The sequence below is a fragment of the Gallinula chloropus genome (assembly GCF_964237585.1).
Source record: "Gallinula chloropus genome assembly, chromosome: Z".
Classification (NCBI taxonomy): Eukaryota; Metazoa; Chordata; class Aves; order Gruiformes; family Rallidae; genus Gallinula; species Gallinula chloropus.
This window is the reverse complement of record NC_140089.1, coordinates 89313493-89330251: the sequence shown is the minus strand read 5'-3', so window position 1 is coordinate 89330251 and position 16759 is coordinate 89313493. Positions and strand designations below refer to the sequence as shown.

The window sequence follows — 16759 nt, the reverse complement described above, 5'->3', positions numbered from 1 at the left end:
CTGCTCTTTGTCTCCGGAGCACGTGGTGCGGTGCTGCTCAGCCATGACTTAATGCTTTGCAGAAACCACCTCTTCCCTTCCTGCTTTCTGCCCGTTCAAACCTTCAAAGAACCTTTCTTTTCCTTCTGTAACTCTGGCATAACTGTAACTGGTACTGGCAGTCAGGCTGGGGAAGAAGATAAAGAAGGGGGGGGTGGATTTGGGGCTGGCAGGGAGTCCTGATGCTCATCAGGCCCCCATTTGGGTGTTGGCAGCAAACGGCGAGTTCCCGGTGGGCATCTCTTTCCCTGGTGTGAATTCCATCGTTGCCTTGATGGTGGGGGGAATCTGCTCCTGGGAAAGGGAGAGGGAAGCTGCATCCCTGGCAGCTCCTTAGCAAAACCGGCCACCCGGAGAGCCGGTGAGGGACCCGCCGTGCCCCCAACGTGTGGTGGGACACGGAGGGTGCCTGGGTGCTGGGCAAGGGGAGGTGTGGGGAGGTCTGCCCATGCTTCCAGCCAGATAAATCCCATATCCAGGTCTCAAACAGAGCAGCACAACCAAGGTGAAGAAGTTTGTTTCCCATCACTATCCCCAGCATGGAAAGGTGTTAATCCCTTTCCCTACGTGCGTTACGCGGCGGCTTTCCATCCGGGAACGTGGGGAACATCACCTGAAGTGCTCAGATAACTCACATAGAAAGCTATTTAGACCCAGTTATATCTGTTCTACACCTCTTTCTTTCTTGTTTCCCAACAGGTAAAACAGAAAGGGGCTCATACTCGTCGTATGGAAGAGACTCAAATCTACAGGGTTGCCACCAGGTAAGCAGAAGCCTACTCATCCCAGGGGCTGGGCTGGATACTCCAGGTTGCTTCTTCACCGCGCGCAGCGGAGGCTCCGCCACAGGCAGTGGTGGCTGCAGAGATGGGGTTTTCTTTACAAATCCCAGTTTTAAAGCTCCTACCTGAGCTTTTCTGTGGTTACTGGAGAGTGCTGGTGCTTGGCTTGCCCTAAGACAGCTGCAGTCAGAGCGGCTGCAGCCTCTTGCCTCCTGCCCCTCGTGGTAATCCCGCGGCGGGTCCGTCCCGCAGCGCACCGCGGAGCCGGTGTCAGCCCCTAGCTTTGGATGGCTACCGCCATAAATCCTGGTTTTCCTAGGATCTGTAGGATGTTGTGTGAAAACAAGGTTGTATTGAGGGATAAAAATGTCTGTGAAAATATGATTTGTTGTCCCTTTTTGTTTCTGAATTGGTTTTGGCTGGAAGTCAAGGCCAGCAGGCTAACAGCAAAGCCGTCTCAAGGGAAGGCTGCGTGAGCTAGAAAAATAAGAGTAGTTTAATTAAATAATAAACCCCCAATGCAATACAAAGGTAGAGAGCGCCGGCGCCCGCGCCGCTCTGCTCTTGCCATTTGCATCCTTTGAAGTCTCTAGAGAAAGTCTTGAGTCTAAAAATGACTATCAATAGCCAAAAGTCTGTGCTTTGTTTCAAAAGACAATTGATTATTTTTTATATATTTAAGAAGAAAAAAAAAACCCAAACAGAGAGGCTGGCTTTTTCATTTCAGTAGCAAGATGAAATTCAGTTGGGGCTTGGAGAAGCTCTAGGATGCCTTTTCCTAAGCGCCGTAGCATCGCTCTCTTGGAAAACTGTTGGAGGAATTGAATAGCTTGCTTCATATTCTAGGCCAGGAAAATAAACCCCAACAAAACCACTAATAACCCCCCAAAACCCAGCTAGAATGCAAATTAGTTCCCCCTAGGAAAGGGAGATACTTGCTCTCTTGTTATTTTGGGGGGTTACTTCCCTCTAGGAAAGGGAATAGTTGATCTCTGGCTATTTTAGGGGGTTATTTCCCTTTAGAAAAGGAGAATACTTGATCTCTGGCTATTTTAGGGGGGTTGTTTCCTTCTAGGAAATGGAAATACTTGATCTCTGGTTATTTTGGGGGGGGTGGTTTACCTCTAGGAAAGGGAATATTTGATCTCTGATTATTTTGGGGGGTTATTTCTCTCTAGAAAAGGAGAATACTTGATCTCTGGCTATTTTAGGGGGTTATTTCCCTCTAGGAAAGGGAAATACTTGATCTCTGGTTATTTTAGGGGTTATTTCCCCTTTAGGAAAGGGAAATACTTGATCTCTGGTTATTTTGGGGGTTATTTCTCTCTAGGAAAGGGAAGTGCTTGCTCTCTGGTTATTTTGGGAGGTTATTTCCCTCTAGGAAAGGGAAATACTTGATCTCTGGTTATTTTAGGGGTTATTTCCCCTTTAGGAAAGGGAAATACTTGATCTCTGGTTATTTTGGGGGTTATTTCTCTCTAGGAAAGGGAAGTGCTTGCTCTCTGGTTATTTTGGGAGGTTATTTTCCTATAGGAAAGGGGAAATATTTGATCTCTGGTTATTTTGGGGGGGTATTTCTCTCCAGGAAAGGGAAATACTTGATTGCTTCTTTTCCTTTTGTACTTCCATGTTCTTTAATAATCTGGGGAAACATCTCTTCTTATGGTCTGAACAGTGTGGTGTAGGGAAATGAAGCCATTTGGGCAGTGAAACACCAAGAGGTGTTTGCCAGCTGTAGGGTCTGATGGCTGCTGGGCTGTGCTCTTGGCTGGTGGTCATGGTGTGGCCCTTCCCTCTGCAGCGCTGCTGGGGCTGTGTGCTGGGGAGCCTCCTGGATCCTGGGCCCGGAGTGGGTCCCACTACTGGAGGGGTTCCTGTGGCTGGAGGCAGGGTTGGGGCAGCCTGAGCGGGGAGCAGCTTCACCCACAGTGATGGAGCCTCTTCTGCTGGCCAGTGCAGAGCTGCTCTGCTCTGTCTGCTCTGCTGTCAGGGTCAGTGTGACCCCATAGGGACAGCAAGGTTTGCTCTGCTGCCAGAGAAGCCTGTGTGCTGGCTGGTGATGGGCAGAGCCCTGAGCTGAGCTTAGGCATGCAGCTCTTCAGCACCCTCTAAGTACCACCACAGTGCTTATCTGAAGGTCACACCTCAGCCCTTCCCTCACCTGATCCAAAGTGACTGCAGGAGCTCTGAATGAGTTTTAGGAGCCATTTCTACCTACTCCTCTTTGCTTTCAGATCCTTGGGTGCTTTTGGGTTGTATTGTTAAGAGGCAGATTGGGATGTGTTGTTGGGGTGTGTTTCCAGCCCCAGCACTGGGGTTATTGTCCACCCATCTCCACCACAGCTCCAGCCTCCTGGAAATCCCACTCTGCTCCTCTTGGTCCTTTTCTTGTAGGTTTTCTTTCCATTCCAGCATCTTTGGTCCATCTCCTGATAGTGCCAGTAAGGTAGAACCTGTCTCTGAGTTCATACTGGTGTTACACCTCAACACTTCTCTGCTTGATACACGCCTTGTGCTGCAGCCCCTTTGTGCCCCCCCAGCTCTGTGACTCAACCGGGGTGCTGGGAAGGACTGGGGGGGGTTGGCTGGATCCCATGGGGACATTGGCAGGAGGTGCAGCCCCCCCACCCTTCTCAGCCAAGTGACAGCTCAGCCAACAGCCGCCAGCCCTGGCGGGGCCCTGCTGGGTACCGGCCGTGACGGTTGACGCAGGAACAGGCAGCGCCGGCCGCCCGCGGTGGGACCCGCGCACCATCGCCCCTCGCCAGGCTTCTGCTCCAGAAGGCAGGAGAGAGCAAAGCTGGAGCTCCAATGAGCAGGATGCTGAGTGCCTGGCCCCCGTGCCGGGCAGTACCAGCTGTCAAGGCACTGGAAGAACCCCAGGGTTCTGCTGAAGAAGCCAATGGATGTGGCTGTAGGGTGAGACTTCCAAGATTTGGGGTTTTTTCTCCTAAAAGATAAGATGGAATAGTTATTTTTTTACTCTCCTCTGGACCAATTCTGGAGTTTCCTCAGAATTCAGTTGGTGCAGAAGTGGTCAGCTCTCTGGATGGATCCTTGATGGTCCTGGAGTGAGTGCAAAGAAGGGCAACCAGGCTGGGGAAGGGGCTGGAGGGTGAATCCTCTGAGGAGCGGCTGAGGGAGCTGGGGGTGTTGAGCCTGGAGAAGAGGAGGCTGAGGGGAGACCTTCTCCCCACCTCCCCTGCCCTGCCAGGAGGGTGCAGAGAGGTGGGCGATGGTCTCTGCAGCCAGGGGCCAGGAGATGGGACAAGGGGCAATGGGCTCAAGCTGCCCCAGGGCAGGGTCAGCTCAGCTGGGAGGGCAAAGTTCTTCCCTGGCAGAGTTGTGGGGCTGTGGCACAGGCTGCCCAGGGAGGTGGCTGAGTCCCCACCCCTGGGTGTATTTAGAAGTCAGGTAGATGAGGTGCTCAGGGGTCTGGTTTAGCTTAGGATGGGATTGGTTGGATTTGATGATCTTTAAAGGTCTTTTCCAACCTTGTGATTCTGGGATTGTAGCTACGTGGCAGTGCTCATGTAGGAGGGATGAAGAGCCTATGGAGAAAGCCCTACCCACCTCCTCCTTCTCTCTGCTGTTTCATTCCTTAAAATTTGAGGAACTTTAGGAAAACACCACCCAAATAATAAAAATCCCAATCCATGGACTTGTGCATTGCATCCTCTTTCCTGAAGTCTGATTGGAAAGCAGATGAAGCAGATGACCATTGCCCAGACATAAAGGAGAAAAAAATATTGCTAAAAAAAGAATCTCTTGAGTTTCTGAAAGGTACAGAAGGAATAATGCTTAATGCTGAGGCTGGACCATCTGTTGTCTGTTCTCCAGGCTGCAGAACTCTCAGGATCCACCAAATTATTAACAAGTATGAACCTTCAGGCTGAACAGAACAGGAAAAGCTCCAAACCTAGCACAGGATTTGTGGGGTGGGCTTTCACACACGTGCTGAGGGACATCAGCTCACTCCCACAGCAGATACTGAAGGGAACTTGGTGAATTCCAATGGAAAGAGCGATGATGATCCCATGGCTGGGTCAGAATCCCCCATAGCCTTGGGGTATCCCAGTTTGGATGGTGATGGGAGCGGCGTGAGCTCCTTTATTCCTGAAGCCAGGAGGAGCACGTGGGGGTGTGTTGATTTCTGGAAGGTAAATTGCTACCTCCAGATGTGATGCATTGCTCTCTGTAGATGAGTTCCTGGAACAATTAAGGAAAACTAAATACCTAACGATATTGAACTTGCTGCCTATTAATCTTCTGGTAGGGAGGAAAAAAAAACAACCCCTAAAAACAACTTCTCTTTCTTCATGCAAATCGTGGCAGCGATCTGAAGACTCATCCCTCACCCCAAGGAGAGAAGAGGTCAGCTACACCACAACCCTTGGAGATGAGTTTCATTCCCAAGCCTCACTGGGCTCTCACTGAAAAGCCAGAGCAAATCCAACCCTGATTAGAGTGGGGATGGAGGCAAGCTCATCTTGGGAACTATTTAATTGCATTAGGGAGAAGAGAGCTAAGAAATAGGGATCAAAGTTGTTGTCAAGACACTTTGGAAGCACCAGCTTTGTTGAAGTTAATGGCAGAAACATCTCCTTTCATTCAGGAAAGTCAGGGGTTTGTGTGTCACCTGAATTCTGTACTGCTCAACATTTCATAGAATCCCAGGCTGGGCTGGGTTGGGAAGGGACCCCAAGGGTCCCAGAGCTCCAGCCCCCTGCCACAGGCAGGGACACCAACCTCCAGGCCTGGAGCTACACAAGGTCACCCAGGGCCCCATCCAACCTGGCCTTGAACACCCCCAGGGATGGGACACCCACCCCCTCTCTGGGCAGCCCCTTCCAGCCCCTCAGAACTTCCCCCCAGTATCTCATCTCCCCCTTCCCTCCTCCAGCTTCACTCCAGCCCCCTTGTCCTGCCAGTTTCTGCCCTTTAACAAGCTGATTCCCCTCCTGTTCCTGGGGTCCCTTCAGGCTGCAGTGAGGTCCCCCCACAGCTTCTCTTCTCCAGGCTGACCCAGCCCAGCTCCCTCAGCCTCTCTGCACAGGGGAGCTGCTCCAGCCCTAAAATCAAAGATCTTTCCCCAAAGCTCAGTTCTATTTTCTGTCGTGCTGGTTTGGGGTGGATTAGCCAGGCAGTGGTGTTAAGGACTGTTCCTGCTTGATTGCTCCAACTTTACTCTGCTTCCCTGTATGAGTCTGTATTACTCCTTGGGTACTCAGATTGTAAGTGGGGGTCTGGACAGAGCAATGAAGAGCAGGAGCTTTGTGTAAACCAGCACTGTGGAGAGGTGAAGGCAGAAGGAGCCAGAAGAACTAAGTTGGTAGGTAGAACCATCAGTTGTAGACACCAGGGTGGCCATGAGCATCGTGGTGGGAGTAGGGAAACGTGAGCTGCACCTTGTGTAAATCACCCTGCTTCAGTTTCCCAACAGCACCTGAAGGTGAGGGGCTGAGGTTATTCCACAGGGTCCATACAACACTGATACTCCTTAGCACAAGAGGATACACGTGTTGTAGCTCCACTCATCGCTTAGTAGTCGGTGAGACCCAACTTGGAGTAAGGCAGAGCTGTTGTGCTTTTCCCCACTTTCCCCCCTTTTTTCCACTTTCTTTCCCCCTTTTTCCCCCTTTCTTCCCCCTTTCTTCCCCCTTTCTTCCCCCTTTCTTCCCCCTTTCTTCCCCCTTTCTTCCCCCTTTCTTCCCCCTTTCTTCCCCCTTTCTTCCCCCTTTCTTCCCCCTTTCTTCCCCCTTTCTTCCCCCTTTCTTCCCCCTTTCTTCCCCCTTTCTTCCCCCTTTCTTCCCCCTTTCTTCCCCCTTTCTTCCCCCTTTCTTCCCTTTTCCCTCCTTTTCCCCCCTTTTCCTCCCTTTCCCCCCTTTTTCCCCCTTTTTTCCCCTTTCTTTCCCCTTTTCTCCCCTTTTCTCCATTTTTCACACTTTCTTTCCTCTTTTTCTCCCCCTTTTTCCCCCTTTCTTCCCCCTTGCTTTCCCCTTTCTTCCCCTTCCCCCCTTTCTTTCCCCTTTTTCCCCCCTTTTTCCCCTTACCCTCCTTTTCCCCCCTTTCTTTGCCTTTTTTTCCACTTTTCCCCCCTTTTCCCCCCTTTTCCCCATCCTGCCCACCTCTCCATAGCAAACACCACCACCACTCTCCCAGCCACATCCAGGGAAGATGTGAACCTGCGTGTGTGTGTGTGTGTAGTGGGGGTGTCTCCAGCTCTCCCCTCTGCTTCTAATCTCCACTTCATTCCTCAGCATCAGGGCAAAGGCTCTTCCCACTCTATTGCTCTCAGATCCAGTGAGTTATTGGATCCCAGCTCTGGAATCCACCTGCAGGGAGCTGCCAAAGCGCCGCCGCGCTCCAGGCAGCGCCCGCCCCTCCCTGCCCAGCAGCTGCCGCCGCAGCTCCGGCTCCGCTGGGCCGGTTCCCTGGAGCCCAGCTCTGATCATGGAGACACATCTGCCACTGCACTCTTCCAGGCAGATGTGGCTTTACTGAAAACTCTACCTGTCTAGAAGGGGAGGGGAGGGGGGGAGTAATGAAATAACTCCTCCCCCGATCCAACTGGCCAGCTACCTTTGCAGGGCATCCTATCTCAGCCCCCTGGAGAGGCAGCTGGTTCATTTTCTTCCTCTGTTACAAATGACTTCAGAGATTTTTTTGGGAGGGCTTAGTCAAATAACCAGGTTTCTAAGATTCCTTCACCTCTGAGAATTCCACCTCTGTTCTCCCTCCCTATCAAAAACCCACACAGACAGAGTCAGAGAATCACAGGGGTTGGGAGGGACCTCCAGAGCTCATCAGGTCCAACCCCCTGCCAAAGCAGGGTCCCTAGGACAAGGGGGCTGGAGTGAAGCTGGAGGAGGGAAGGGGGAGAGGAGATCTTAGGGGGAAGTTCTGAGGGGCTGGAAGGGGCTGCCCAGAGAGGGGGTGGGTGCCCCATCCCTGGGGGTGTTCAAGGTCAGGAACCCTGGGCAACCTTGTGTAGCTCCAGGCCTGGAGGTTGGTGTCCCTGCCTGTGGCAGGGGGTTGGAGCTCTGTGACCCTTGGGGTCCCTTCCAACCCAGACCACTCTGGGATTCTCCTGACTCTGTCAGTACACATTCCCACCCTAGGGATCAATGGATCAAGTCCCATTGAGTTCAGTGGGGCTGGGAAGCAAAATTCCATCTGGTATCTTCTGTGGCCACTTAGAGTTGGAGAAGTTCTGCCTCTGTCATCATTCCTGCTCGAGCATCTTGCTTTGGGAGGTGGCACATTTCTCCTGCTCCAGGAATTAGTTCTAGCACCCATAAACCATCCTCCTGTGATCGTGGGAGCGTTGAGGACTAATGTTTTTGATGTTACAGCACTAAAGTAATGACATGAGAGATAAAATTTCCATGTTAATCAAATGTATTAAAGGAACAGCCTTCGGTTCAGATGTCTGAATGGCTCATTTAGCAGAATTCCTCGTGCATTCAGAAAGACACAGTTTCATTGTCCATAGCATAATTGAAGAAATCACAGAGTCCCAGAGCTGGAGGGGTGGGAAGGGACCTCCAGAGCTCATCAGGTCCAACCCCCTGCCCAAGCAGGGTCCCTAGGACAGGGCACACAGGGAGACATCCAGATGGGGCTGGAATCTCTGCAGAGAAGGAGACTCCACACCCCCTGGGCAGCCTGGCCCAGGGCTCCCTCACCCTCACTGGGAAGAAGTTCTTCCCCACATTGGGGGGGAACTCCCTGGGCTCCAACTTGAGCCCATCGCCCCTTGTCCTGTCCCCACAGCCACTGAGCAGAGGCTGCCCATGGCCCCCTGTGTCCCACCCTTCAGCTCTTGATCCCCATTGATCAGATCCCCTCTCAGTCTCTTCTCTCCAGGCTGAACAGCCCCAGGTCCCTCAGCCTTTCCTCCCAGGGGAGATGCTCCAGGCCCTTCAGCATCTCTGTCCCTCCTCTGGACTCTCTCCAGGAGATCCCTGGCTGTTTTTGTTGTATTGTAGGTTGCTGAGATAGAGGAGCAGAGGGTTTGGTTCACACAAGGAACAAGTGCCATGGATGGTGGATGACTCTTACTGGCTGGAGTTTCTCCACCTGGGTTTTTCTGCCTGCTCTGGGAAGGTTCAGCTTTGAGTTTGTGGGTCCAGAGACCCACAAGCTGTGTTTTTTACAGAGAGAGTGGTGAGGGTCTGGAGGGGGTCGGTGCCCCATCCCTGGGGGTGCTCAAGGCCAGGTTGGCTGGGGCCCTGGGCAACCTTGTGTAGCTCCAGGCCTGGAGGTTGGTGTCCCTGCCTGTGGCAGGGGGTTGGAGCTGTGTGACCCTTGGGGTCCCTCCCAACCCAGCCCAGTGTGTGATTCTATGTTTTGAAGGGCTTTCACATCCCAGTAAGTTCTGGCCACCTGATTTTCACAGAAAGCTCTTCAACTTCCTTCTTGGTGAGAGCTGAGGGGGGGGAAGAGATGAAACCTGTTTACTTGAAAGAGCATGTTTGAGTCTCACAGCCTCTCTCCCTGGGTGTCTGGTGCCTGAGCCACTGGTCCAGCCTGGCTTCAGCACTGCCCTCAGCAGTGTTGTCTCCTTGGAGGAGAGCACTTGAGATGTCCTGCTGCTGCTGTGTGGTTCATTCCTTTGCTCCTTGGCTTAAAAACCAAAACAAAGGAGTGGTTACTGTTATGGAATCACAGGGAGGGTGGGAAGGGACCTCCAGAGCCCATCAGGTCCCACCCCCTGCCCAAGCAGGGTCCCCAGGACAGGGCAGACAGGGAGACATCCAGATGGGGCTGGAATCTCTCCAGAGAAGGAAACTCTGGAGATACCTCTTGAGATATCCTCATAACTTGATGTCCCCATATCTTAATATCCCAATATCTTGAGAGATATCCATATCTTCCCAGGACCACAGTTCAGAGGGACGATCAGCACCCCAGTTGCCCCCAGGGGAGCCCCACGTTCCCAGCCCCCGCCGGGTCTCCGCGCGTGCAGGCTGAGGGGCTGCACACCAACGGCTCCCCGATGCTTTGGGGGGGAGGAGGGGGGGATGTGTGTCTTTCTCACTTCCCCTTTCCTCTCTCACTTGATTTTCACTCTTCCCCTTTCAGAGGGTGGGAGGGGGGTTTTCCCCTCCACAACTGACTCGTGGTTTGCTGCGCTCCGCGGGCGGCGTTGGGGTGGTCCCTGGCAGGTGGGGGGGACACACAGAGCTCAGAAATGCATCTTGTAGCATCAAACTGCAGCCCATGGGGTGGGGGTGGGGTTTTGGGAGGGGTGATTTATGTATTTAAACTATTTTCTCCCTTTGAAAATAGATCCTGGTTGACTATCAGGAGAAAACATTAGCTGGTTTTAATAGTAAAGGTGGAGGCTGTACTACAGGTAGAATTATGGGTGTTTCTACTACAGGTAGAATTGTGGGTGTTTCCCACATCCCTGTCTTTCAAAAGTGCCTGGGGAAAAATGGGTGTAAAGCCCAATGAAAAGCAACTGGAGCTCTGAAATACAACTCACCAGGGTCTTTCCCCAGCTCTTTCTGGTCCCTGCGCCGTGACCTCGAGTGGTCCCTTCACGTTGGGTAAGGAGGTGCTGGGACAGGTCTGATTTTGAGGGGATAAAGTTCTATTCTTATCACCATCATGTAGTGCAAGAATGAAGAAGAGAGGTGATGAAGCACCCAGCATGTCCTAGAGATAATCAGTCAAGGAGAAGCACCCTTTCCTTCCCAGCACGTCGCTGCCATACTCTGAAGTTACCAGGTTGAACCAATTTGGGTGTGTAACTTCCCATGGCTCTTTGCTGTCTCTTCTGCTTCATTCATTTATCAGTCCTCATTTAGCAGTAATTCATTGATCAATTCTTGCTGTAGGAGAGCTCCTGACAGTAGTAGAGCTCTGACAGTAGGAGAGAGCCTTCTCACAATACTAGAGCTCCTTCTGACAGTAGTAGAGCCCCTTCTGACAATAGTAAGCTCCTTCTCACTATAGTAGAGCTCCTTCTGACAGTTGAGCTCCTTCTGGCAGTAGTAGAGATCCTTCTCACTGGAGTAGAGATCTCTTCCTGACAATAGTAGAACTCCTTCTGACAATAGTAAGCTCCTTCTCACAATAATAGAGCTCCTTCTCACTATAGTAGAGCTCCTTCTGACAGTAGTAGAGCTCCTGACTACAGTAGAGATCTTTCTGACAATAGTAGAGCTCCTTGTTGCAGTACTAGAGATCCTTCTCACTGGAGTAGAGATCTCTTTCTGACAATAGTAAGCTCCTCCTGACAATAGTAAGCTCCTTCTCACAATACTAGAGATCCTTCTCACTATAGTAGAGCTCCTTCTGACAGCAGTAGAGCTCCTGACTACAGTAGAGATCTTTCTGACAATAGTAGAGCTCCTTCTCGCAGTAGTAGAGATCCTTCTCACTGGAGTAGAGATCTCTTTCTGACAATAGTAAGCTCCTTCTGACAATAATAGAGATCCTTCTCACTATAGTAGAGCTCCTTCTGACAGTAGTAGAGCTCCTGACTACAGTAGAGATCTTTCTTACAATAGTAGAGCTCCTTCTGGCAGTAGTAGAGATCCTTCTCACTGGAGTAGAGATCTCTTTCTGACAATAGTAAGCTCCTCCTGACAATAGTAAGCTCCTTCTCACAATACTAGAGGTCCTTCTCACTATAGTAGAGCTCCTTCTGACAGTAGTAGAGCTCCTGACTACAGTAGAGATCTTTCTTATAGTAGTAGAGCTCCTTCTGGCAGTAGTAGAGATCCTTCTCACTGGAGTAGAGATCTCTTTCTGACAATAGTAGAGCTCCTCCTGGCAGTAGTAGAGCTCCTGACTACAGTAGAGATCTTTCTTATAGTAGTAGAGCTCCTTCTGGCAGTAGTAGAGATCCTTCTCACTGGAGTAGAGATCTCTTTCTGACAATAGTAGAACTCCTTCTGACAATAGTAAGCTCCTTCTCACAATAATAGAGCTCCTTCTCACTATAGTAGAGCTCCTTGTTGCAGTACTAGAGATCCTTCTCACTGGAGTAGAGATCTCTTTCTGACAATAGTAAGCTCCTTCTCACAAGAACAGAGGTCCTTCTCACTGTAGTAGAGCTCCTGACTACAGTAGACATCTTTCTGACAATAGTAGAGCTCCTCCTGGCAGTAGTAGAGATCCTTCTCACTGGAGTAGAGATCTCTTTCTGACAACAGTAAGCTCCTCCTGACAATAATAGAGATCCTTCACACTATAGTAGAGATCCTTCACACTGTAGTAGAGATCCTTCTCACTGTAGTAGAGATCCTTCTGACTATAGTAAGCTCCTTCTCACTATAGTAGAGCTCCTTCTGATAGTTGTAGAGATCCTTCTCGTAGTTGTAGAGATCCTCCTAACTACAGCAGTGATGCTTCTGCCCTCTGCCATGCAGAAAGGAGGGAGGAAACGTAGCAGTGGGGCAGTGAGAGGATGCATGGAGGGTCTGTCCTTCCCCACCACCTGGAGGAGCCCCTCTGCAGGAGGAGCAGGTGCCTGCAGAGCCTCTGAGCACCAGCTCTTTGAAAGGACTGTGGTTGGAACTCCAGAGCACTGGGGTTCCTTTCTCCCCCCCACCACAGTGCTGGTCTAACTGGGAGCCTCCCAGTTTCTCCTGGAGAATAATTGGCTGATTTTGGGGTTGTCAGAGGGGTGACACTGACTTTTTTGTCCCATCTTAAGCTCAAGGTGACCTAAACTTTGCAGACTTGACTTGAAATCAATACATCTTCCCACTGTCTTCAGCCTCAGCTCTCTCCCATCAGTTTCCAGTGAAGAGCTTGGGCTTTAACTGGCCAGGAAAAGCTGGTGAGTAGCAGAGAGCAAAAAAGCAAGTCCCTAATTAAATACCAGGGGTGTCATTAGTTGGGTTTAGGCTTAATTGCATAACAGGGCTCTGTAAAAAGAGATGTGACACTGTGACACTGGAAACATAAGGCTCCTGTAAGGTGAAACACGAGTTGAATACTCAGAGCTGCTCCAGTTCAGGCTGTTGATGGTCCTTTCCCAAGGCAACAGGTGCCACTGTCATGTCTTCATGTCATTCCTGTCTGTCAGTGGTCCAGGGAAGGTCACTGCCCATCTTCTGGGAGGAACCAGTGGCTGTCTCCATCAAGGAGGGGTATATCCATCCATCCATCCATCCATCCATCCATCCATCCATCCATCCATCCATCCATCCATCCATCCATCCATCCTTTTCTTCAGTTCTTCATCCTACAGGGAGGGCTCTTCCTGCCTGTAGCCTTCCAAGGTTGGAGTTCCCCTTTCCCCCCCTTTCTTTCCATCTCTTGGGTACCATCAGCTCCAAACTTGGCTTCTTCCCTCCACATCCTTCACAACAAGCAACAGGACGTTTCACTTCTCCACTCCTTCCCATAAAGGCACCAGTTTTAACCAGTTAAGCATCCTTAAACCAGGGGAGGGAGTGGAACAGGCTGCCCAGAGAGGGGGTGGGTGCCCCATCCCTGGGGGTGTTCAAGGCCAAGGTTCCCTGGGCAGCCTTGTGTAGCTCCAGGCCTGGAGGTTGGTGTCCCTGCCTGTGGCAGGGGGGTTGGAGCTCTGGGACCCTTGGGGTCCCTCCCAACCCAGCCCAGTCTGGGATTCTCTGATGAAAAAGAGACAGGTCATCCTTGATCTTTGAGGCTGCTGAACAGCAAGAAGTTAAACCCAAAGCATCCTCAGAAGCACTGCAAGTATTTAGCACAGGCTTTGCAATTTCATTATTTAATGACCTTTTTCTCTTGGACTGGAAGTTTCTTTGGTCTCTGCTGGTTTTTTACTGTGACTTTTCTTTAGTTAAAAATACTACTGAGAGAATTTGGGGGGGGGGGGGAAACCCCCATTTCCCATGCCTTCAAACTTCTGTCAGCCTTTCCTGTGTTCTCCTATTCAAAGGGAAACCAATAATTCTATCATTAAAAATGGGAATTGAGCCACAAAACCACCTTTTTAAGACTGAAACATGTCACATATTTTACCCCTTGTGAGCCAACTGGAGCCAGGATTTCTGTTGTAAGCTGTTTGTAGTGGCTGCTTACACAAGGAAGAGCCATGATAATTGACTTGTTAGGTTAACAGGGCTTTTTTTTTAGAGGGTTTGTAGGAATTTGCCAGGGAGAGGAACTTTTTGAAGCAAGCAGTGGTAGGACATCCTCACTGAATCACGGTGAAGTGCTGCCTGGAACTGAAATGAAACAGCAGAGCCCAATGAAGCAGCTCTTGCCAACGAGTCTTGGGTGGATTTCTCCAGGAAGAAGAACTCCAGAGCAGAGTTCTCTGCTCATTCCTGCAGCTCATTAATTCTCACAATCCATCTTCTCCACACACACACACACAGCCCTCCCCTCCTTTCCCCTCCTCTCCCAAGGAGTGACCGCGATGCTGATACCTACCAGATGGTGCAGGGTTGGAGCTGGTGGAAGAAGTGGGCACTGGGAGCTGTCCTGAACTTCAGCAGCACCTCAAAAGAGGGATCTTGGTGTGCTGTGAAAAACAGGGATGCCAGGACATGGGTTTCATAATGCAGAGAGCAGTTCCTGGCTATATATATCCCCACACACTCAACAAATACCAGATTTAGCCACTTACTCTTCAACCCTACGTAACTTCTTTTCTAGGTTCATTACTACACCCTTTTTCCTACCTGGAGTATTGTATTAGGGAGGGAATAACCACTTGGATGAGTACAGGCAGAGGGGGAGCTGCTGGAGAGGAGCTCTGAGGAGAAGGACCTGGGGGTGCTGGTGGGTGACAGGGTGGCCATGAGCCAGCAGTGTGTCCAACCTGGAGTGTTGTGGCCAGTTCTGGGCTCCCTGGGATCAACCAGCCAGGGATCTCCTGGAGAGAGTCCAGAGGAGGGACAGAGATGCTGAAGGGCCTGGAGCATCTCCCCTGGGAGGAAAGGCTGAGGGACCTGGGGCTGTTCAGAAGCCTGAGAGGGGATCTGATCACTGGGGATCAAGAGCTGAAGGGTGGGACACAGGGGGCCATGGGCAGCCTCTGCTCAGTGGCTGTGGGGACAGGACAAGGGGCGATGGGCTCAAGTTGGAGCACAGGGAGTTCCCCCCCAATGTGGGGAAGAACTTCTTGCCAGTGAGGGTGAGGGAGCCCTGGGCCAGGCTGCCCAGGGGGTGTGGAGTCTCCTTCTCTGGAGAGATTCCAGCCCCATCTGGATGTCTCCCTGTGTGACCTTGGGTGAACTTCCCATGGGTCAAACACTTTTTCTTCACTCCAAAGTCCCTCCAATCACAGAATCCCAGACTGGGCTGGTTGGAAGGGACCCCAAGGGTCACAGAGCTCCAACCCCCTGCCACAGGCAGGGCCACCAACCTCCACGCCTGGAGCTACACATGCTTCTGGTTGCTGTCCCTGCCTGTGGCAGTGGGTTGGAGCTCTGTAACCTTTGGGGTCCCTTCCAACCCAGCCCATTCTATGATTCTATGATCTTTGTGGCAGCACTAGGGTTTTCCTACTGAAGGTGATATTTCCAGCTCCAAAACTCCAGCCTAAAATCCTTTTCCCCCTGTACTGGGCAATGAAATCATTCCAGTTTACAAAAGCTTCTCAAAAACCAGCGATGTCTGTGCGATGGGTGAGGAAATCACTGAGTGCAAAGGCAAAGGACGGGGATCGTGAACACAAACAAGTAACTAACCTTTAGTGATAATCAAGCTGCACTATAATAATCTGAGTCATCAGCCCTAATGGTGAACCAAGGGATGGGAAGAGGTAAAAATTAAGGGAGAGGTTATAAATTAGGTTGGTTTTTTAAAAAAATCTTGCTCACCCAAAATAAAACACGGGGCTGAATCTGAAATCAGCCTGGAGAAGAGAAGGCTGTGGGGGGACCTCACTGCAGCCTCCCAGTCCCTGAAGGGAGCAGAGGAACAGGAGGGGAATCAGCTTGTTAAAGGGCAGAGACTGGCAGGACAAGGGGGCTGGAGTGAAGCTGGAGGAGGGAAGGGGGAGATGAGATCTTAGGGGGAAGTTCTGAGGGGCTGGAAGGGGCTGCCCAGAGAGGGGGTGGGTGCCCCATCCCTGGGGGTGTTCAAGGCCAAGGTTCCCTGGGCAACCTTGTGTAGCTCCAGGCCTGGAGGTTGGTGGCCCTGCCTGTGGCAGGGGGTTGGAGTTCACTGATCCTTGGGGTCCCTTCCATCCATGCTATTCTATGATTCTATGAAAGGTTATTTGCCATCAGATCCTAAAAAACTTTAATATCATAAAATTTCTTTGTGAATTTTCAAAACAAACAAAAAAATCCTGTGGGAAAAAATTTGAAATCTCAGCTCCAGGAGTTCCTTTGTTCTCTAAAATCCCACATTTTTCTGCAAGTGGGTTTATCTATAAAAAGGGAAAACCAAGGGTTTAGCTTGAAAAGACGCTGAGTGAACCCCAGGGCAGTTGTTTCTCTCCGTGTTTGCCGTCGCTGGGTTGCCATTTCCACTTGGCATCCAGGAGAAACACTGGCCAGAAAAAAACACCCAGAAGATTTTTTTTTATTTCCAGAGAGCTGCCAAATTTCCAAAAGCCCAAAGAAAAGGAATATTTGTAGGAATCGGACAGATTCTGAACAGATGCCCCCCAGAGTCACATGAGAAGTGGAAATTTAGTTTCGTAATTCGATTAAAACCAGAGGATTGAAATCACAGAAGGAAATAACCAAGGAATGATTCAGCTGCGTTTGCAGCGTGACTTAGTTAACTTGACTTCAGTGAAAATTCACTATCTGAAGCCAGAGCCTGGAAATCCAGCTGAAATCTGGGGCATGAGGAGGTCTGACCCCCAAAACCAGGCTGGTGGGCGCTCCGAAACGGGTTGGGTTGTGTGTCAGAAGGGGGAGAGGAGAAGAACTTGGGGGTGTGGCTACAGCACATGTTCTGTGTTCAGTGTTGAGGGGGAGGTCAGGGTACCCCTTCCTTTCTCTTCTTTCTAGAAAATAAAATAA

The 16759-nt window shown here is 50.8% G+C and overlaps 1 protein-coding gene across 2 annotated transcripts in view; it reads left to right on the top strand.

Annotated features, from left to right (window-relative positions):
• TCF4 (transcription factor 4) overlaps positions 1 to 16759 on the top strand; it is a 210800-nt gene that overhangs the window by 103475 nt on the left and 90566 nt on the right. For both annotated transcript variants that reach the window (XM_084279020.1, XM_084279021.1), the window contains exon 5: positions 739 to 803. In XM_084279020.1, coding sequence (XP_084135146.1) covers positions 739 to 803 — 65 coding nt within the window. The remainder of the gene's footprint in view (positions 1 to 738; positions 804 to 16759) is intronic.